At 38.7% G+C, this 22,298-nt stretch overlaps 2 protein-coding genes across 4 annotated transcripts in view; one reads left to right on the top strand and one right to left on the bottom strand.

Annotated features, from left to right (window-relative positions):
* The first annotated feature begins 11 nt into the window (after positions 1–11).
* Positions 12–11,123, top strand: LOC113683045 (QRFP-like peptide receptor). 2 transcript variants are annotated; one of them, XM_089200674.1, is made up of 6 exons: positions 12–162; positions 940–1,066; positions 1,561–1,831; positions 2,744–2,989; positions 4,133–4,507; positions 9,826–11,123. In XM_089200674.1, the coding sequence occupies exons 2-5, from the start codon at positions 960–962 to the stop codon at positions 4,469–4,471; spliced, it is 963 nt and encodes a 320-aa protein (XP_089056800.1). In that variant the 5' UTR covers positions 12–162; positions 940–959; the 3' UTR covers positions 4,472–4,507; positions 9,826–11,123. The 2 variants fall into 2 exon arrangements, with proteins under 2 accessions (XP_089056800.1, XP_089056799.1); XM_089200673.1 differs by lacking the exon at positions 9,826–11,123 and having other exon boundaries at positions 22–162; positions 1,645–1,831; positions 4,133–4,716.
* Positions 5,782–22,298, bottom strand: part of LOC113683036 (uncharacterized) — a 40,724-nt gene continuing 24,207 nt past the window's right edge. For both annotated transcript variants that reach the window (XM_089200650.1, XM_089200649.1), the window contains 30 exons: positions 22,111–22,259; positions 20,999–21,171; positions 20,243–20,490; positions 19,715–19,866; positions 19,356–19,418; positions 18,848–18,944; positions 18,469–18,663; positions 17,609–17,736; positions 17,156–17,371; positions 16,326–16,475; positions 15,760–15,864; positions 15,447–15,554; positions 14,996–15,155; positions 14,367–14,500; positions 13,836–13,891; positions 13,610–13,695; positions 13,086–13,199; positions 12,303–12,478; positions 11,696–11,747; positions 11,330–11,520; positions 10,703–10,777; positions 9,854–9,951; positions 9,532–9,675; positions 9,080–9,160; positions 8,877–8,981; positions 8,466–8,563; positions 8,254–8,324; positions 8,087–8,152; positions 7,207–7,401; positions 5,782–6,339 (listed from right to left, as the gene is read on the bottom strand). In XM_089200650.1, coding sequence (XP_089056776.1) covers positions 6,229–6,339; positions 7,207–7,401; positions 8,087–8,152; positions 8,254–8,324; positions 8,466–8,563; positions 8,877–8,981; positions 9,080–9,160; positions 9,532–9,675; positions 9,854–9,951; positions 10,703–10,777; positions 11,330–11,520; positions 11,696–11,747; positions 12,303–12,478; positions 13,086–13,199; positions 13,610–13,695; positions 13,836–13,891; positions 14,367–14,500; positions 14,996–15,155; positions 15,447–15,554; positions 15,760–15,864; positions 16,326–16,475; positions 17,156–17,371; positions 17,609–17,736; positions 18,469–18,663; positions 18,848–18,944; positions 19,356–19,418; positions 19,715–19,866; positions 20,243–20,490; positions 20,999–21,171; positions 22,111–22,259 — 3,797 coding nt within the window. In that variant the 3' untranslated portion in view covers positions 5,782–6,228. The remainder of the gene's footprint in view (positions 6,340–7,206; positions 7,402–8,086; positions 8,153–8,253; positions 8,325–8,465; positions 8,564–8,876; positions 8,982–9,079; positions 9,161–9,531; positions 9,676–9,853; positions 9,952–10,702; positions 10,778–11,329; positions 11,521–11,695; positions 11,748–12,302; positions 12,479–13,085; positions 13,200–13,609; positions 13,696–13,835; positions 13,892–14,366; positions 14,501–14,995; positions 15,156–15,446; positions 15,555–15,759; positions 15,865–16,325; positions 16,476–17,155; positions 17,372–17,608; positions 17,737–18,468; positions 18,664–18,847; positions 18,945–19,355; positions 19,419–19,714; positions 19,867–20,242; positions 20,491–20,998; positions 21,172–22,110; positions 22,260–22,298) is intronic.

Below are 22,298 nucleotides of genomic sequence, written 5' to 3'. Positions count from 1 at the left end.
ATTTGTTTTCCACTACTTCGCGGACTGTTGAACGCATGCTACAACTCTCATATATCTCGTGATTATATTGGCCTGTGCGCACCTTGTGAAGGTAAATTGGAAAGCAATGGACCGTTCTTTTTTTCTTAACAAGAGGGATCTTCTACTCGTAACTGATATAAGGTAACTTTTTACAGTCCCCTAGTGGTTTTTAAATACACGTATTATACGATGGTTTAATTTCTCAGTTTTTCTGCTCAATGAAAAGCGAGCTTCTTGGAAACGTGGGGCCATCTGAGCCCGTTCGGGCGCGTGTAACCAAATCACGAGTAATCGAAGTAAATACGACGGATATAAAAAATATCAAGTGGGCGACAGTTACATATGTAACATTTGCGCAGTAACTTGTGAGGAGCGAGTAGTTCTTTTTTGCGAAATGAAAGTGTTTTTTTAGAACACACACTTCACACCCTATCAAAGTGCCAAACAGCTCAAAGTTCTCATTTTCAGGAGATAAGATAGGCTAAAACTATCGCGATGAGTTTCCAAATTATGTCTTGTCTAACTTCCAATCGTTGACGTGCTTGGTTCACGTTTTGGTTTACGCAGTCAAAAAAATTAAGAACGTTGTTGTCCATTTTTGCCATTTTTATAATAATGTTTCGGTAAGCGTTCTGACAACAAATGCCTCATCTTCCAAGGTCAGTGAACTACAGCACCGCTGCACGTACGCAACACGCAAACTGCGCGTCACTACACGCACCTGCGTGTTACATAAAAAGCACCCATAAGACTCATAAGAGTGTAAAATACATGTACTTTACACGAAATCGGTTGACTAGAACTAATGAAATGTGTGTACTACATGGTCAGGCAATAAAACAGAGCATTTAAGTATATAATTAGTAATGCTTTGATGGATAATCCATTCTTATTTTATTTTTCCTAATTATCATTTAGCTTTTGAAAACAGCACTGTCATGTCAGCTTCTGTTGTCATAACGTTGGTTCTCTTCACACTTGTCGTTGTAAATATCACCGGAAATTCACTGGTTTGTGCGATAATTCGAAAACATCGAGACATGAGGTATTTATATAGGCTTGCAAGGAAATTCATCTGATTACAAAACTTTATTCCTTCGCGTTTTTGGGCTTCCCAAGTAATCGAGGTTTCGAGTTATTGAGGGTGTAATTCAAAGTTAAAGCATGTGGCGATTCCAGGATGTTTTGGGTTCATTTATCTGGAAAATTTAGTACAAGAAGTGCGTGATACACGGAGTGAAATTGTTTTCTTCGTTTTTACAAGAATATAATGAATTAATCGATCGATGACAAACGCTTATACATCGACGGAAACGGTCCATTGTTCAGAAATATAGGATACAAAGCCAGCGGTATCGCATTAAGGACAAGTCAATCCCGGCCGGGGACTTTGAGGGTAGAGAGGAAGCGGGAAAGCGAGCCAGACTGTTGTTTGTGTGTTTCATTTAACTCTTGTTTGGAAGCCTTTATTTGTGCCTTTGTGGCCCACAACTCTCTACATATATTTTTCTTGATAATCGGGTGTATTTTTAAACACAGGACTCCGATCAACTATCTGATTCTCAACCTCGCAATGGCGGACGCTTTGTACGCGACCCTCATCATACCCATGTACATTTTCAGATTCAATTTAAGTCACCCAACAGGCTTAGCGGGTGATGTTCTATGCGTGATGTTAACCAATGGGTCTTTCGCTTGGGTAGCAGCAATAGCTGCCATTTGTACTCTGTTGGCAATCGCCATCGAAAGGTATTACGCAGTTGTCTACCCACTTGGAAATAAATGGAAATGTTCAATCAGTGCCGTAAAGGTTTGTATTAGGTTTTCTATCAAAATGGAAAGACTTTGTTCGTAATTCACTTTTTGACGGATATTTTGCCAGTTACGTAACATTTTTCCAAGCCCCTTGGAGGCGTGAAAAAATACGAACAATGGGCAAAATGAAAATGGAAGCGATCTTCGTGGTAATGAACTCTACTTAAGCAGTGGTGAAAGTAAGGCATGAAAAAAAATTCAAGCTTGTACTGCTAAAGTAGTTTTCATCAAAGGGAAGATTGCTTCCATATTCGTTTCTTAGTCCGCAGTTCACTCGAGTGAGTGAAAGTTCGCATGATTTTCATATATTTACAGTCAACGAGCAAAATGTCCGCTTGTCTTTGATGTTAGACCATCGAATACGAGATTTATTATTTCACTACTATTTCATTTTCTGGTCTTTTGGTTAAGTACTTTTCGAAACTTCGTACTAGCTTATCTGAGCATCGTAACGATCCCACGAGGCTTACGTGGAAGAAGAGTACAACTGGCAAAAGCAACCATCTAAGTGTTCATGATGACCAAAAAGTTTCTGTCAGCCTCGAAGTTTTTTTCTAAAAGAAATCACCTCTTAAAAACGCCAAAGGAATTAAAAAATGCGCGAATCGTTTCTGTCCGTATTTTTGTCCTGTTCCACAGTATATTACCGTCACATATTTTGCGCTTTCCATTGCCCTAATATGATAAACTGACGGAATAGTGGAATTGTAAAAGCTGTTATGAACCACTCCTGTTCGAGCATTTTTTTTTTGATACAGTTATTGGTGAAATCCAACAATATAATTTGGTTGATTTTTATTCCCTTTTTATTTGAAAAAGTAATGATATTGTTACAGGGAAATTTAAACTTTAGTTACTCTTACAGGTTAAAGGGTTTAACGTGTTGTTTCATTTTCTTGTTTTCCAGAAAATAATAGCTGGCTCTTGGGTCTTCGGGCTTGTTTTTAATATCCCGTTAATCATGATCAACAAACTCAGAAACAACTTTTGCGCGGGTATATGGCCCGAGGAGTGGATGGGTAAAGCGTTTGGGGTTTACTCTAATCTCGTCGTCTTTGGCTCCTTGTTTGGGATGTTTGTGTTGTACTTTAGAGTCGTGCACACCTTATGGTTCAAATCTGCTGGTGTCCGACAAGTGAATCAGGAGCAGAGTGTGAGTAGCGTCAAGAATGTCTTACATATAACATATGGGGTGATGGCTTTTACTACCGACGGTTAGAAGTTTGGCCATCTTATCGTTACGGTTAACCTAAAATAATGCAAAATGACACATCGTAGAAAGGAAAACATTTTACAAGAGATAAGCTTCTAAAGAAACTGTAGTGCTGCGTTGGTGGGAGAGTATAACAAGGTAATTTGGTATTATGAACTGAGTTTCTAACTTAAATTGGCCACCGTAAAGAATTTTAAAGCTGACGTTTCGAGCGTAAGCCCTTCTTTAGAGCGAATGACGATTCTTGATTCGCTTTGATGAAGGGCTAACGCTCGAAACGTCGGCTTTAAAACTCTTTACGGTGGCCAATTTACCTTAGCAACTCAGTTCATAGTGCCAAAATTGTACCTTGTAAAGCTTTATGCAGTTCACTTTATCAACGACTAACGTTTTATATTTCTCAATTTTTACGCCTAAGGGCTAAACTTTTTGGCCATTTTACAGCTAACGGTTAACCCCATTGAGGACCTCTCAGAGGGGGAGATTTCGGAAGAAGTTCGATAGCGAAGCTCAATACTACAACGTCATTGAATACCAAACATTTCTAGAAACTTGTCAAAGCTGTTCGTTGAAAATGTTTGATAACGTTTCGACGTTCTTTGGGTTTTGGTTGTCAATAACTTCCTTTACCTTAACCCGAAGTCGACAAACTTTGTATAGCTAGTTTAAACAACTTCTACGGATAAGAGATTATATGGACAGGCGTTTTTCCTCACCTAGACGGGTTACCTCACCCACCGCCATGTAAACGGGCCCATAAATCTGTTTGTCCGGTCTGCCAGGTTGGCTAACTCTGTGGCCGCAGTTTCCCATGTAAACGTCTCAAGGTGGGGTAACCCGCCAAGCCGAAGTCGTGTTCATGTTCTATTCGTAAGCGCGCTACCGATCTAACCCCGGATCACGGGTTTGAAGGATTGTTTCAAACGCAGGTTATTTCTCAACTACGACTTGGCGGATTACCTCACCTACCTGGGGTCCCCTATCTTCATGTAAACAGGCTCTAAAACGTGTTTTAAACTTTGGTATGACTGATATATAATTCTCTTGAGATTACATGTAGGTTTTCATTCTTACAAATCTTAGCTCGCAGTGAAGGCCAGGAAGCGGTTCACTTTGATGGTCGTTATCATCAGTGTCATCTTCGCAATCTGTTGGAGTGCAAACCAGGTGCCTTACACCATGTTCCTCTATGCAAACTACAAGCCCAGTGTCGTCGAAATCGGCATTTCTAACGTCATGGTTTTGTTCAATACTGCTGTCAACCCCTTCGTATATGCTCTATTTAGCCAAAACTTCAGAAGGAAAATGAAAGCAATGGTGGCGTGCGGCAAAAACAATAGAGTTGGCCAGGAACAGCACCTGAAAACGCTCAACCGTCAATCTTTCCAACCAGTCAGGCATCCTTGTCAGTCGTCCAACTGATACGGCATAAACAGTCAACTACTGTTTACTGACAAGGTAATTTACTATCAACTGAGTTGATAATGTAGAGAGGCCACAGTAAAGAATTTAAAGCTGACGTTTCAAAGCGTCTACTGACCCCTCGTTTGTTCTAATCAAGTGAATTATTTGAACCAGACAAAGTACTCGGAAACATTCTGACTTCTTGTATGCAGTTACAATGTAATTTCTTTGAAATTGAAATTGGGATTAAAACATTGAAAATTGAACGTAAAGGAAATTTATATCTTCACTAGATAATCATTATTTATTTATTTATTTTTTTTAAGAGGGCACGGTAACGAATCCTGCAATCTGATTGGTTCTTTACCCGGTCAGTATTTTCCTATCTCTGCCCACGGGCCACGGTAACGCTTTCGTGAATCGCCGAGTACATCCCAAATTCCGTTGCCATTTTTCATAAATATATCTCGTTCTCCCGGCTGGGCAGTATTTTTAAGCAAACACGTCGGTCACTACCTCAAACCGATACACAACTTATGAATCCTCTCTTTTCTCTCTATCAAACCACTTTGGTTGACAGAAAAATATTGGTTTTAGAATGAATTTGTATAAGCAATAGTGTCATCACGTTGGTTGACAAGCGGCCTAAAAACCGTCTGCAATTAATTTTAATCGTTCACAAAAAAGTACCTAGAGGTTAAAATAGATTTAATCTCCAGTGAACGAATTTGCACTCTTGCACATGATAATACATTCCAGTTCTTGTCCCATTTTTGTAACTACACCGGTAGGCTTTTCTGCTGGAATCCATTTTAGGATATCCCCTGTAAACGGAATGAAAAAAATATTGCACCAGTGATACCCGCTCATCCAAGTCCAATTGCTCTTGTAGATAATTGTGCGGTTTAATCCTGGAATCCCTTAAAGAAAAATTGAGGCGAGTTATTGCCGAAATATTTGGCAAAGTCTTACAATAGTGCTTGTAGATTATTTTAAGGTCTCATTGTGGAATCCTCGAGTATTCTCCTACCAGTAAAACTGGTATAATGACAGTAATGAGATGGTCTCCCTGGTGAAAACTGTTATTACTATACCTTCCGTCTCGTCAAGTCAGACTTCTCTATTAACGATGAAAGTAATCCGTGATGGTCTGTGACCCTCAGATGCAAGCACATTTTGGGCAAAATTTTGGGTTTTTAACTTAATGTAACGGCTTCGCTCAAACTGGAGCAATGTTTGTTGAGGTCTTCAATTATCCATAGCTCTTTGCTTTTCTCCACTGTGCATCACTAAAAGGTTGTTCTCAGTTAGAAATAAAACACGTTTCCAGAACCAAGTCGATGCTGGTTTATTTCAAAAGAAATTATATCATGCTTTTGAGTATTGAACGCAACTCGGATCTCATATAAAACTTCAGAAAAGCTTACGCTTCTCTTGTGACCTCCAAAGTATCCCCTCCCTCCCATGTCTAACTCGATTTACACAGACTCAGACGTGCCAATTTTAAAAAGTAAACAGGCAAGATAAAATAAATAGTCCTCAAAAGATATTAAAACAACACTCTCGGTGAAAGTTTCACATTTTTTGTCATGCTCAATGAGGGTCTGTTTTTCATTAATTCACCGAGACATTCTTAGCATTGTTGTTTCTCTTGAATAAATATATCGTCAGCACATGAATTGGCCCTTAAATTACTTCTGTTAAGGACTCAGGAAGTTGTTGGATACGGTTGGGTCTGCATATCATATAAGTCGCCCTTAGTTAACACGAAAAAATCAAAGTTCCGAGTGTCTCCTCGCCCAAGTAGCGATGAATGGACTCCTAATGTTTCTTCTTCGTCGATTGTTTGGAAAGGAGATCACAAATCGATTTTTATCCACGGTACTCTGTAATAAAACAAAAAAATAAAGAAACGATCATACAAACAAAAAGGCATTCAAACGGCCAATAACTGAGAAACAGGTAAACAATGAAAATTCAAACAGGTAGACTTAAACATCCATCAAGACATCGAAGAAAAATATTCTGCACTGAATTGCATGATATTTTTCACTCCCTGTGTTTAAATCGAATTTTTTATCTTTAAACAGCTGGTTATGTTGCTGAAAGAAAACAAAAAGCTTTTTTTTTTCTTGAAAACTAAAGTTATCTATCAGTTTTGTTTTCTGTTAAGTAACCAATGTAGTTTCGTTAGGAAACTGCCAACGTTAGTACAGCATCAAAGAGAATTTGCATGTGGCAGAATGCATACAGTTCTTGAGACATTTTCTTGCAGTAGCGAAAAAATGTAGATCTGCAATATTGGCGGCGAAGCATTCACTGGTTGATTTTTATTGGACGAGTTTTTACGCAATTTCTCTTTGTGCAATCTCAGGTGCAAAAGGATAACCCTTCTGCTTCTTAAATCTCCCTCATTATCAGTGCAAATTGAAGGTACATCATTTTTCTTTTAAAGTCCGTGCGTGGAAGTTGAATTTTGTCCTGCTTAAACTCAGAAAAGCGAGTTTTGCGAAGAACGGTTAGCCAGTTCGAGCCCAACTTCTCTAATTTTGAACAAGATCGTTTTCAAATTTAATTATGTCGTCATATTCTGCCTGATGGACTTTGTTCGGACACAGAATCTTGACGGAGAGCTAGTAGAGAGTACCCACAATTTGCACATAATAACGATGGCCTGAAACTTATTGGAATAATTCCAGATGTGATACAAAGATCGAGAAATCTATTAACATCGATAGCCATCATTAACTAACCGGAACAAACAAGGGCTTCCCAACAAGGTTACCATGGAAACCATTGCCTCCCTGATCTAAGATAATCGAACCGGAAATATCCTCCATATTGAAGTGGGCCCGTACCAGTCCCTTGTGAATAGGCCAAGTCAATCCCGCAAGCTTCATGTACTCTATGATCTCATCATCAGGGACTCGTACTCCCCAAAGGGTCAACTGAGAATACATCCAAATCAATGTGCGGGTATTATATAGTGAACAAAGAGAGCTTAAGGGGTAAAAAATGCTACATTCTTAAATCACCTCACACATCGCAATCCTCCTAAAGTGTTCTTGACGAGAGAGATCTACTAGATCCTCAGAGGTAAAGCCTTCCAATAAAAGAATTTGGGAAGGATGTTCCAGTTAAGCTAATTTTTTAAACTAAATCTTTTAATCACAGCCACAAAACTACATTCGAGACACTGGATATGAGTGATCTTTGCAGCAATGAACACTTCAATTCGCGACAGTTTTGTCATGGATACGTCTGTCAGAAAGAAATGAACGGAAATTTGATCATACACTAATTCATTTTTATTTTTATCCTTTTTTCGTTATGGCTTTGAGCATTGCGATGGAAAACTGATCACGATTATGGCGTTCAGCGAAAAGATATGGTTGTGTCCTCGTGTACCGGTACACAAAAGAAGGAAACATTAACGAACTGCGTCATAACTCCATGTATGGTTATGAAAACAAAAGGAATTCCCTCGTGTACCGGTACACCAGGACAGCCCCAAAGATATTCTCACATCGGGTTTCTTTGCTTCGCATCTTTTGGGCTCTCTATGCCTCCAGCATGCTTCATAACACGATGAACGCACGCTGACATACGAACCAATTCTTAATTATTACTTACATCGTCAATTGTTCCATTTAAGAAGTGTTTCTGATCGCGTCCAATAGAAAGCTTAATATTGGGAGACTAGAAAAAAACCCCCAAAAAACAGAACACAGTTTAGTGAAAGGTTCTTGTATTGTAAAATGACAGAAACTCCGAATAAAATGAGTTATTTTATCTCTCACCCAGCTGTGCGGAGTAGTATCAGTCTTTTTACCAACCGATGATCCATTTACAAATACTTCAATCTCGTGTCCTGGAACAAGATAAAGTAATGTGTATGTGTTTTAGCGGGTGCGCTTTTCATGTACGACGTGATTTTACTTAAAAGTACTGAGAGAGAACCTGGCTACCCAAAAAGAGAGAAAGAAAAAACCGACAAACGAATCAAACATACGTTGCGCATCAAATCGAAACACAAGATGATGCCATTCCTCTGGTTCTATAACTTCACTTCCTTCCACGGTAGATTTTCCTAAGTTTCCATGAATGTGTCTTAAAAAACAATGCAAACAAAAAAGAATCAAAGTCTACAATGATAACAGACATCAGGGATAGGTGACGCATTAGGTATTTACGATGCCTTACTCTGACTTTCAAGATTGGGAATCCTGCGATTTCTTGATGTTTTTAAACGAACAAACAAGTTAAAGACAGGAAAGTTCATTTCCCGGATCAATGACAAAAAATCATTTCCTCTGGCCAAGAGTGTATTTTGAAATAATCCACTTGGCCATGTATCGAGGATTTCTGACTAGATAACTGGATAAATAAATAATTAACGAGATCTTTCAATTTCAATCTTAACCTGTTTCTAAGGTATAAGCAAAGCATTCCTTCATCACTGCAAACGATAGGCATGACAGTCATGGGGTAGTCCGCTGCCATGTTTACCCACACACTGATCGTGAAGCTGAAAAGGAATAGGACTACTTTTGGTATCCTAAGTTTATAGTATTAAAAAATAGTGCAAAACAGTGGCTGAAAAATGTTTATACTTGAAATAAATACCTATCTGTTAAACCTAAAGTATGAATGGATGGTAGAGTCACGTGATCGTCAACACCGTCAAACATCAAGGCTTGGTTTATTCTGCAACAAAATAAAGAATGGTTAAGTTCTGACAAAATTATACAAATGCGACATCCATGAGAAAAAAATGACGAAAGGATCGGGAATCTAGGGGAAAACTGAGTTAAGGCGCGTAGGCACTCAGTGTAGATTCATTTGTGGCCCATTTGCAATTGAAGGAAAACATGCAAGTTACGTAAAGAAATAAAGAAAAAATAATACATAGGCAGTAACGCTTTAGATAGTGCTCATTCTTATACAGATATGAAAGACACAGGTTGACAGTACTTTGAACAAAGAAAACTCTCCTGAGTAGAGCAAGCATAAGATGGTAATCTGAGCATATCAACGCATACACCAATCATGTTATTCAACCTGTCACGTCATTTTACCTGTCTGAACAACGAGCTTCAAGTCTGGACCAGATGACGTCATGTTGACCAAAGACAAATATGCCCAGTCTCCCACCGGTCAGGACTGTGTTATAGATGTTTCCAGAATCAGTTAAAATCTTGTCTCCTTGTTTTATCTGAACTCTGAAGAGAGGGGTTAACAATGGTTATGACTCTGATGACTCTGAAGACTTGAATTACTTATCCCAAATTGCAACAAAATATTTTCAAAATTCATGGCTTTTTTATGCTGAAGTGATATGCCTGGCTTTTTTATGTATTGCTGTTTTTCAGAAGCCATGCAGAAAGTATCCACATGTACCTTATCAGACCAATGGATGGTCTGTGAGTTACGAGGAAGCCATATGGAGTCTGATGCTGCCATCCTTTCATAAGTGGATCGTCCCATAACAGAGTTACCTGAAAAAAAAAAAGTGCAGTTCCATTGGAGAGCCAGAGTACTGAAATGGGAAGGGTTTCTCTTCTTCCAGTTGCAAATCGCCCTCTACTGTTTATTGTGCGTGCGCAAGGTATAAAAAGGTCAGCAGCAGAGCGCATGATGTTTGGCCTTGGTTTGCAGCGTGTTTACGGGCTTGATCAAATGCAGTGAAGCTGTCTTTCCTCATTGGAGTTTGATACGCCTAGAGGATCGTTACTGCGCTTTTGAAATGCAACAGAGGTGTTTTGGTAAACACAAGAGCTTCTCGAAGATGCAAGGGACGCCACGAGAGTCGTACGAGCGAACTTTTTCGTCTAAATCTTTTAATAAGTAGCCCCCTAGATTTAGTGAGCTATGTGTGGAGTCCCTGTGGAGTTTGAAGTACTTACAGGATCATTTAACTGCCAAAACTGTGCAGTTGAACACTTTGACATTACGAACAACTGCACTCTGGAAAGGATTTTATTTCAAGTTCTAGTTGGAGCGCCATTCAGCGTGCACGCTTTTTCTCTTTCTACGCAAAGAAATATCGCGGTGGCATAAAAGTCAGCGGTCGAATATTGACTGGTGAACCTCGGGACATTATGCTTACGAAAGGACGGAGAATAGTTGATGGCGGGGCAGAATGAGCACGTGAGGAAAAAATTCTCTTCACTTGATGTGTTTTTTATCTCGCTTCGTATGGAGGTTCTGGCGCTATACTACCATGAATAAGAAAAAAAATACAATTACCTGATTTAAAGTATCGCCTGAGTACCATAACGCTTTTGCCAAGTCTGGGCCTGGTCCAGTGTTCGAGTCTACAAGCTATTTGTGTAAGAGACGACTTGTAAATCAAGTCAGATCTAATCACTTCACAGTTCCACCGTATCCATAAAAACAATAACTGTAGTGAGGTACAGAGCAATCACAGAAATATTCTAAGCATTATGTCGAGTGCGTAAGACTAAGAAGGAATACGAGTCCCCGAAAGGATTCGAATCCCTGACCTTCCGATTTTTCTATCTTGCATTTAACAATTATCCAACGAGCTTGCTTTGAATTTGAGATGGTAAAAAATTATCACTAGCTACCCATATCCACCAAATGCGAGTGGAATTGTCCTTTTCCCTTTTTCTTTTTTAATTAAAACACTTCAAAAATCTGCATCAAATTTCAAGGAAAATGTCTTTGTTTACTGCTACAATTGCAGTCCCTGGTTTTTTTTCTATCTGCCTGGATATCAGTCAGAACCCAGTAACAGCAATATCCAACGGCTAGTTTTTCCTTCTTTATATTTGTATTGAATGAAGGAATGGTCTTACGTTGTGTCATGGTATTAGTTTGCACTATTTTTATATCTAAGATATAACTTCCTACCTTCAGCTGCAGTCCCTTTATACCAGCGTTGATATCAGCTTGGCCAAAATTAATGTTTTCCCTTCTCCACATAACCACATAGAACTTTCGATTCGACTGATAGCCAAAAACCACACCCAAATAGTCAGAACCCTCACGATCCTTGACATAGATTGTTCCACTGTAATCAACGGGTCCGTAACGTGTAGAACCTGAGTTATTCCAGCGATAAAGTTAGAAAAGAATTTCGATTATGAAAACGTAATCTTAAGCTAAAATTGTACTTCCAAAAACTTTACACATTATAAGCCTAAAAAAAAACCGAACAAAGAAACAAACAAGCAAGAAAACCATGTACAAAAGAGATATGAAAGATAAGGAACTTACATATTAGCATTCCTGGATGATTTGTGTTGGTCAGGTGTTCAACATCGACTCCCTGGAAGTTAAGGATAAAATCTAATATTAATGATGCTTCCAAGCATTGTTCTTACATAAAACAGCCCCAAATTACATCTTCTGCATTTCTCAGATCATCCAACTCTAAGTTGTACTGCAACATCAGTCCGGCAGAATACTGTGCATCGCCTAACTAATCATAAATCTCTGAGGAGAAAAAAGAGGGGAACAAAATGATTTTATGAATATCTCATGTTTTCTTTCTCTCAAATATCGTTAATTGGGGACCATTTATCCAAAAATGGTGACAATGATAATAATACCAATAGTTGTAGTCGTGATAATAGTGATAATAATAATGACAAATTTTCCTTCTTTTGTAGTTCCTTATTTCAAGTTTTTTTTTAAATTTAGAATCTTTCTTGGCCATCCATTTTCCTTTGATGTTTATCATTATTTGATTGCCTTTTTGCGTTATCATTATTCGTATCATTTTGTGATTTCCTGTAATATAAGGAAGTCTCTAAGATGGAAGAGGAAAAGAAAGGGAAAACCTCACGTCCAAGACCTTTCATAAGTCTCCCTTTTTCTTTACCATTTTTGCCACCCTCCACTCGGGAACCGGGTCACTGTGTCCTGGGTACAAATCCACTGTGAAATGATCGAGGAAGCTTGTCTTGCTGATATGTTTTGCATGAGGACACGTGTCATCGACATCCGGGACACCATCGCCGTCATAATCTTCAACGCATGCGTCGCCCACAGGAAGAGCTGAAAATAAAATGGCATATGTGGAGGAATTCACTGTGACTTTTAAGTGTATAATTACCTCCTTGATAAATTGGTCCAGTCACATAGGGGTCACAGTATATTTAACAAACAGGTTCACAGATGACGTCAAAATGTGAAGAGGTAAGAGCAAAAATAGGCAAACGAGGCACAGTCAATAAATTAATATGTTCTTGCCACATTTTATCGTGTTCTGTGATCTAATACCGTACAGATGCACGGCAATATGGAATTTATCTGTTTAATGTGATAAAAGAGCAAAGTGTTTTCATGACGTTATCTACGAGTTTAACCTCCGATAGATCATAATTAAAAAGCCGTTCAAAATGCATATAGGATTCAGCTTTTTATGTAAATATATATCAGTCCTAAAACGAAAGAAATAGACAACTATGCGATCGTTTCATTGTTTCTTCTCTGGATCAATGTCAATCCAAAAATTTCATAAAAAAATTAGTATTAGCATCAACCTCTACCGGATTTTTAAAACTAATAAAAACTTGTGTTTTCTTTAAATATCATGTCGCACGATATTTCACGACATCTTGCTTCCCTTGCACAGCGACTATTGCTACTTTTTGTTCCTTACCTTTGTCATCATAAGATAGCTTGTGATGTTCTTGGTTAGGATTACTGATCATGGGACAGTTATCCCGTATGTTAGGTATGCCATCATTATCCTGGTCGTCATCACATGCGTCACCTTGCAAAAATATCAGTTTCACATAAAATCAATCACAAACGAATATGCGCTCAAGTCAATTCTATTTTCCGGGACTGCGGAAAACAAAGCAAATCCTTTTTGATTAGAACGGAGGAATTATGAGCACCATTTGAAATCTAAAAGAACTCACGCATGGTTATTCTAACCCGTCGATGAAAACGGGCTAGTCTTTTTTTCTTCACCTTTCATAACAATGAGCTACATTCGTTCTTCTAGAATTAGAAATTCAGACACACGCGAGTCATTTATTCCGAACAAGCATCTCATTTTTTTAGGACAATTTTTAGGAGATCACGATCTCAGCAGCATTGTACACTTTCTGATAATTTCTTAGCTCCTCGCTTTGCCATAAGAATATTGAAATCTTCAAACATATTGTGTGTTCTCACCTATCTTGTCATCCTCGGCATCTCCTTGTTCGCCATTTGGTAAATCAGGGCAGTTGTCAAACTCGTCAAGAACTCCATCGCCATCCCTGAAAACAAACCCTTATATGTAAGAAGCGTGTCGCACTTAATAGTTTCTGTGCTTCAACTCCACCACTAGATATCCGGTGGAGGTTTATCGGGCATGTATCGTTTATCATTATTATTTTGTCTTTCTTTAGTCTCTTACTTGTCTTTTCCAGGTCCATCGCAGACATCTCCGTACCCGTTCTCGTTACTGTCCGGCTAAGAGATGAAATCAAGCACAAGTATAGTTATACCTTGAGACTACAAAATATATAGAGAGAAAAAGACCGGAGAACACATTGACAACATAAAATGTAGGTATGACCAAGAAATTACACAAGAAACAGAGAATTCAACGTAATATTTCGGTTCTTATTAAGGGAAGAGTTGAGCTTCAAACCCAGCTTGTATTACTGTGGCATGCAAATGAGACGAATTGCATTGTTTATTCGTCTCTATAGGTTGAATACTGTTAAAATAAAAGAGTTCTGCTGGCTTGATAATGTAGATGTAAATATCAGCGATTAAGTAATTCAGAACAAGTTTAACCCAGAAAGTCCGCTTAGCTATCGTTCAGTGGAGACTTACGCAAAACGTGAAAGACTGGGCATACTGATCATGATCCCATTCAAAAATGAATCGATTTCAATAGTCTAGGACCTGAGTGTCCTGCAAAAGGTCTTTCTGGGCATACCTGCTTTCCATTCTGCAAAGCGTTGTAGTTTTTTGGGCAGTTGTCACACAGGTTACCCACACCGTCCCCATCATCATCAACATGGTCGCCAATAGCGTTTAACCTGGGGCACGTGTCGTTTGGATTCAATTTTCCTGGTTTCGTGGTATATAGATAAGAATACGCCATTATTTCTTTTAGAACCACTAACCTCGGAGCCAATACACAACATGTAGATATAGTTTTTGAGAGCTTATAAAATTGATATCTCTTAAGTTCAAGAGCTCAAGTTCAAGTTCTGAGTAGGAAAGGAAAAATAAATTAAGAAAATAATTAACCAAGAAATAAGATAAACAGAGAAAAAGAAAAACTTCAAAGATACATGGTAGAGAGATTACAAACGATGAACTTGAACACCCTATGATAATTTTTGTGAAGCGATAGTCCTACTTCAAGGCCGTAGCTAAGAGTTAACTGCCATGTGAGCCATTCTTTGTCAAAAAGAAAAAGTAAAAAGTTATGATAATCGAACATTCGGGCATTTCCCCTTATTACCAGTAGAGTGCTAGCGATCGGCTCTTGATAGAGCTTTTTCAATTTCATCAAGTTCTTACTTTGCTATCATAGTAAACGGTCCTGTTGATATTTACCATCTCCATCTTGATCATCATCACACGCGTCTCCATCACCATCCCCGTCAGTGTCTGTCTGGTCTGGGTTATGAACAGCCACACAGTTATCACATTTGTCCCCCACGCCATCCTTATCAGTGTCTATTTGGTCAAGATTATCCACAAAAACACAGTTATCCTATGATGGAAGAAAAAAAAGATGGTTCAACAAAGAAAAATGTTGAAATTTGCTATAAGTAGACAAACGTCAACGAAAAATTCGGATTTCTGGATACTCAGACCCTCCGATTTTACGATCAGGTTTTTCGTTATCGGAACTGACGAGAACTTATCACTTGGCACGGAAATTGAAAAGGCCACTCACGTGTGACAAGCTTCCGACATAATGCTAAGAAAGGCAATGTCGAAAGCATCTGGTATTGAGATTAAGTAAAAAAGATTAAAATTGATTCAGTGTGACATTTGTAACCTTATTATCAGGAACCAAATCGTTATCGTCGTCTTCATCACAAGCATCACCGTCCGTGTCACCATCATTGTCTTCTTGGCCCGTATTCGGTACACTTGGACAATTATCCTGCAAGGTAGATATCAAATAACTGATCCAATGAAAAAAGGGATCATCTGGTTAGACGATGGAAAAAGTAAAATATTCACGTAAGACGGAAGAATGCCTTTCAAAGGATCGAGACTGGTTTTGAAGGATGGGATCGGCACCGGGTTAACAGAAAACCTTAAAATAGCGCTGTCAGCATTTCAAACAAATAAAGTCAAAAACAAACCTTTCTGCAGTTAGGTAAGGTACAACTCAATCCTTTGACGGGAATGTCATCCAAATCGGGATCGACCTCACACTCTTCTCCATCACCTGCGAAACCTCCTTTACACTGCGTGAAAATGAAGCAAAGATTGTAACCTCAACTGAACATTTGAAAAACCATAACTCTTATCAATCTCACTGCATTTCTGGCTTTAACAAATTCTTCCTCTAATAGCTGCCTCAAAGATTGTACATCTTATGTTAATTTTATATGTTAATATTATTCTTTAACATTTTCAATTTCGTTACAACTCCTATCAAGTTCATCGGCATATTTTGAAGCCCCCATTAGAGTTTAAGGTGGTTTTGTGTTTCGGATGGTAGTCTTTAAAATTAATTCGCCAGTTAAGCGTTGTAATTTGATAAATCATCGTTTTTTAAATAAAAATGAAGATGCAGAGAGAGGCAACTGAAAAATCTGATCACTTATTTCTTAAAACAGTTTCATTTTTTTATCAGTACCTCCACGCTCTTCACTGAGCGTAATTTGGCCTTAATCCAACAACTTTATATCTGCAATTTTCATACCGTGCACTTGTATCTTCCTGCTCCAGTCGATGTACACTGTGCATTCGCTTGACAGGTATGTTGCGAGCTGGTGCACAGGTCACCGGGATAACAGCCAAGATAACCATCCCCAATGAATCCTGGTTTACATGGGCTGCATTTGAAACTACCCTGAGAAAGTCATTCAAACATTTTTTTTTATGTTGCAATTTTAATTGTGTGGGTTCAAATCTGTTGACAACTGGTCCTTCGTGTACCACAGAAGATTCTTATATTTCTAACGAACACGTTACTCATCTTTTCTTCGGCGAAAGGTGTTTCCCTTAGAAAAGCTTAACCCTGAAACCCCTAAGAGTGACTAACATCTAATTTCTCCTTACAACATCACCCCTAAGTCAAACATTAAGGTCATGAGAATAAAGGAGATGATCACCAACTAAAGAAGCTCTTGATTGCTGAACAAATTCTCCTTGTCAGAACCCTAGGAAATGTCTAGAGAGTAGTATGGAGAATATGCATACTGATGTTAGGGAGTAATAGGTTAATAGTGTTGAATATCGTTTTTCTTTTAGCCATTCATATTTTCTCCTCACCACGATGAAAAACGATGAGTTCCTTAAAAAAGTTCTGAACCCAATGTCAATCCTAATGTTATTCAGTTCTTGAGTGTGCGTAACACAACTTTTGCATATTTACCGTATACGTTGATGGAATGCATGGTTAACATATCTAAGGAAATGTTATATAGAAGGAGGGATGGGAAGAACCGCTCGTGAGAAGCCAACTCATCGAAAGAAAAAGGCCGCAATTTTTCATAAAGAGCTAATCCTTACCATTCATTTCACACCTACCAATGTGTTAATACAGTTTGAGTTCGGATCACATGTGTCAATTCCTTCGCTACACTCGTCGATTTCTTCACACTTCTGCTTGTACTTCTGCGCGTGCTCAAGGCCCACTCCTGATGGAGCATTGCCGCGGTAACCGTTTGGACATCCTCCGCAGCGGTACCCCGGAGAAAGGTTCACACACTCATTAGGCTTGTAACATGGGTTTGCCAGGACACACTAAACAAAGCAGATGTGTATTCTAATTTCTGGGGGGTATTCATATCAAGTTTAATTTGTGAAGAATACGCAGAATTTTTGGTAGGGATATCATTTAACAATTTGATGTACCCAGATAGCCGGGCAGTGCGTTAATGTACGTGACCGGATAGATCTCAAATGGTGTATAATTGGGAGATAGCTTCACGTTCTCATATTAATCAACCTTCCAGCATTAGTCCAGTGTTGCCGACTTACCTCGTTGATATCAGTGCACGTCTTTCCGTCTCCTTCAAACCCATCTGGGCATGATTCGCAAACGAATGACCCATTTCCAACGTTGTGACAATCTACTGAGGGATAGCAAGGGTCTCCCAAACATGGACCTGTTGTGTTTAAGCAAAGAACAACGTTTTAAAAGAACGTGGAAAAGCTTTAATCGCTAGATGCACGACTACTTACTTACTAACTACCTACTTAACTTGACCTAACCTAAAAACATGGACAACTAAGTATGTCTATACTGCCTGACATTACCTAGTGAAAGATGACCACAATAGATTCTTCGCAAGTTAACAATACATAATCAACACTAAGTTCGGCGCCTATTTGCAATCAACACCACAGGAGCTGTTATTGAAAAATAATATAAATATTAGCTGCTCGTAAAGACCTTGAATTCGTATCCTTTAATAATGATAAAAAGAGAGCCGAGCCAATTTCAAGCAACTGCTACGAAACGTTACATCCCATTTTTGAGATTGCACATGATGTGCCCTGAGCTTAAATGACTTGAGTTTTTCGTCATTCAACAAGATTTAGGTGCGTGGAGGACAGTTTAAAATCACACAGCAGTATGATTTAAATGAGGTCTCTTTAGCCTCTCCACCCTTTATGATGCTTTGCTTAGCTACACGAACTACTGAACACCGCAACCTGAAAATAAAAGATAACAGAAAAAAACAAAAAGGAGATTTGCGTTTGGAAACAGCTCCAACCAGGTATGTAGGCCGTCAAATCTCAGTCACACACAAGGAACCGATCGATACTCTTCTTTAAAGTAGAACAATAAAAGTTAGTTATCAAAAAAGATCACGGTAACACTCTGTTCAACTTACACGAATCTTTTGTGAAGCAGGACCTGCATAGTGTGCAATTTGGAAAATTTCCCTGATCAGCGTATTCATTAGCAGGGCACGCTCGACAGGATGTCTTCATGTAAGTGCTACTGTAGCCAGGAGGGCAGCAGTAACAAGTTTCTGCCCGCATTTTGTTGTTGTAGCTTCCTGGAGGGCATAGCTTACAAGGAAATCCTGACAAATGAAAAAAGTTACATCCTCTGATTAAAAAAAGGCGAAAGAAAGAGAAAAAATTCACACTCAGACATCAATAACAGCAACAACGACACCAACAAAATCAAATTTCCAAATATCAAATGAATTGCAATTTTCTTGCGTTTCAGCAGTATGTGATTTACACTGGAATCACTAAGCCCACCTGTTCCATCACTGTATGTCCCGGGTCGACACTCGTACTGTCTTCCTGCTTTACAAACTGTGCCAGGCTCACAGGGGTAGCACTTTTCTGGACACGACTACAATTGGAGAGACAGCATGATATTTTCGATGAACTTTCCCGATTATCCTCAACCACTGAGTTATACTACGGACATTTTCGATATAACCTATACCTGAGCCAGCGTACGAACAAAGTCTTCAATCTTAGGATGATTTCTTCGTCTAGCTATTTGGGAAAATATTATTGTTGGAAACGTTTGGCACCTTGCAACATTTTTCAAGAAAGTGTAGGAATTTCTAACTCGAACATTGTACATTATGTTTATTTACAACCATCCTGAGCAGCTTGTCACCGCATAAATTTGTGTAGATCAGGTTAGCACTGTCTTACACTATTTTAAAGGATAAGGGGACGCACGTAATACCCCTCTCGTTAAGGAAGGTGACCACTTGCTCTGATATCACTTGATGCAGTGTGCTAGACTTACCGTTTCGTTGCATTTGACATAAGTGTTTGGTGGGCAGGGTAACGCACTACCGTTGTGGCATAACTGGAAAAAATAGATTATAAAGAATGAGCACTTCAGAAATGACAAACGTATGTATCCGAGAAGGTTGATCACCTTGGCGGCCTGTTAATACTAAGAAGCTTTGCTTAAATCTTCCAACCTCACATTTCACTGGGTTAATCTCATTTCTCCATACCCTTGTTTTCTATTGTGGTGTACAACTCAAGATATCGAAAGGTTGCATTGAAGGTTGTTATTTAATGATAAGACGTGATTTATTTTCCTGCTCGATCTTTTATCGACTATTACAAGCATAAAAGTTGTGATTTCATTCTTACCCAGCCTTCCCAACATGAACTACAATTTGTTGCTCCTCCAAACGAAAATTCCGTCGGCGACTTTACTCCACACTTTTCCTCGGTTCCATCGCCAACACAATAGTACCCAGTTCTACAGCGTCGGCACTTTGGTTTCGTGGTTGAATTTCTTGCTGAAAAGAGAAAAGGGCGAGATTTTTTAAAGTCTTAATTTAAAGGCTTAATTTAGTGGCATTTTTATAACAAAAAGCAACAATGACTGCGTTAAATGCAAACATAAGAACGATTTAACTAATTTGACGGAAAAGAGAAGTCATTCAGAATGCTTGAGATCTTAAGACACAATCTATGATAATCATAGCAAACAGCCGATCAGGAAAAAAGAAAAGAATCACAAGGTGTCTAAGAAAAATCAGACTGGACATGCGTAGCGGACTTCAACCAGGTTGAACACTAAAGGCCACTGAAAAGCCCTTAGTTTAGAGGGTGGCGGCGTAGAGCAAGTTTCCAAATAACAGTCGAAAATACTGTTATGATATTGTAACTCACGATACTCTGATCCCGTCATTCCCGGCGCCCTGAAGAATACTTGGCCACTCGTTGCATTAACAAAAATCCCGCCAGTTTCTTGGCACGTAGCATTGAATGTTATGGTCAGCGGTATTCTGTCTCCTCGTTTTGGAGTTCCTCCGTCCACAGCAAATATGAAATATTTGTAGGTCCACTCGATAGTTTTGTTACTCCAGATATATGCCGAGCCATTCTTGATTGCAAACCGCGTGGCCTCAACTCGAGGTCTTTGTGAAATTAAAAAAACGAACAGTAAATCAAAATGATATCAATAAGCCGTTGATGACACATAGTCAAGAATGATGCAAAAGGCTGCTATCAGTGCATTTTTCCTGCCTTACCCTCTTGCAAAGATGAGTTAACAATTTCGTGTGACTAAATTATTTGTATGTCAAGCATGGAAGGGGTGGTAGGAATGTAGAATCCTGTTTCACAAGTCAAGATATTTGAGCTTTTCGTCGTGTTCATCAATTTTCAGGGCGTCAGAAGATCGAATCGGGACACAATGCTAACCACCTAATTTGTCAAAAGGCTTACGTTCGGGGCTTCTATTCTTTTCTAGCCGATGGAAGACATTTGACCTGGACACTCCTTTTACTTTAAATTGTTTCTCGATATTTGACCTTGAAATAAGACACCTTTCCAGCCATTTTTATCTCGCAATTGTTGACTCGTAGAATAACCATGGAGTGAAAAACTTAATGCCGTTCAGTTTAAAATGATTTCCTCACTTACATTGCTTCCAGGATATGACTTCTCTTGTATGTAATCTGTCCGTTGGTTCCACTGTCTCCATCTTGTGCCATGGCAACAAAAAATGCTGCCCTTTGAAGAGGAGGGATAGGTTTGAGGTCGTAATTGACATTTGGCAATACCGGGCAGTGATCGTTGTAGTCCAAAACGAAAACCTAAAGAGGAAAAGCACATGTACTCCCTTTCTTACTTTATTTTCGTACACGAAGTTCTCAAAATTGCTTATCCTAGCAGAACGCGTGTGACACATGAGCCAAAACATAGCCTAACTCACAGCAGAGTCTCTGTGGCCCTGTGGCGGAGGATCGCAGTGCGGAATTCAGATATCTGAGGTACGATTCCACGTGGTTACTCAAAATATTTTTGTCTTTTCTTGACAAGGCGAAAATCATCCTTCTCTACATTGGATTTCTCTCTTAACACCTTTTTTTACCTCTTTGCTTCTCTTTGCTCCAATGTTCGCCATGAGTTATCTGTGCAGCCATGTAAAACAGTATCTCACTTAAATTATTTTCCGCATGCATACAGCTTCTTTATTTAAATACGTTTAGCATAATTGTTTAGGTGATCATAGAGATGCAAGCACTTTGATCGGCCATATCTCATTATATTCACCTCGCGCGAGGTGATTATAGCAGAAGGAGTACTAAATTTCAAAGTGGCTGCTACGCGTCCTTTCAATGTTTCCAAGTAAGTGATAAAAGTAATATGAGAAAATTCAATTCAATTGCAATAGCTCAAAAGATATTAGCGAGTTGGCTGAACACTTTTCAAAGGAAAGATGTGAAGCATTTTCAGATTGAATTAAATAAATATGTTAAAATTGCTTGCTTATCTTAACACGAATTTTCAACAGAATTGAAACAAAACATTATTTCTTTTTTTTTTACAGAATTTAGAAAAGAATTCGAAAGCATTTAGGCAATCAAAGTAAAATAATTATTTGCTTCAGCCTCAGTGAATACGGTACGAAAGTCCAGGGGATTATTAAACAATAATCTCAACGCGATCGTTGAATAATTGTTGAATAATGAAATTACTTTCGTTTCCAGTTCGAAAGTAATATTACAAAAGTCTAAAAATTTCCTATTTACCCTGATCGTGATATTCCCAGAGGGTTCTTCGAACTTTCCCGTATCTGTGATTCTCAAGGTCAATAAGTAACTTGTTGTATGCTCGTAGTCCAATGGGGAGTTAAGAATCAACTGAGCAGTCGAACTATTTACAGTAAAAGTCTCGATTCCTACGATGAACACAAATATCAAAACTCATAAGTAGTGGT

Source organism: Pocillopora damicornis, chromosome 3, assembly GCF_964200805.1.
Source record: "Pocillopora damicornis chromosome 3, jaPocDami1.2, whole genome shotgun sequence".
Taxonomy (NCBI): domain Eukaryota; kingdom Metazoa; phylum Cnidaria; class Anthozoa; order Scleractinia; family Pocilloporidae; genus Pocillopora; species Pocillopora damicornis.
Note: the sequence above shows the minus strand (reverse complement) of the source record. Positions and strands in the feature narration are given on the sequence as shown.

What these genes read in the sequence shown, in the direction of transcription:
- LOC113683045 (XM_089200674.1), top strand. Translation starts at nt 960, where the DNA reads ATGTCAGCTTCTGTTGTCATAACGTTGGTTCTCTTCACACTTGTCGTT. An exon ending in CGAAAACATCGAGACATGAG is followed by an intron (nt 1,067 to 1,560) that starts GTATTTATATAG and finishes TTTTAAACACAG; the next exon opens with GACTCCGATCAACTATCTGA. An exon ending in AAGTGAATCAGGAGCAGAGT is followed by an intron (nt 2,990 to 4,132) that starts GTGAGTAGCGTC and finishes TACAAATCTTAG; the next exon opens with CTCGCAGTGAAGGCCAGGAA.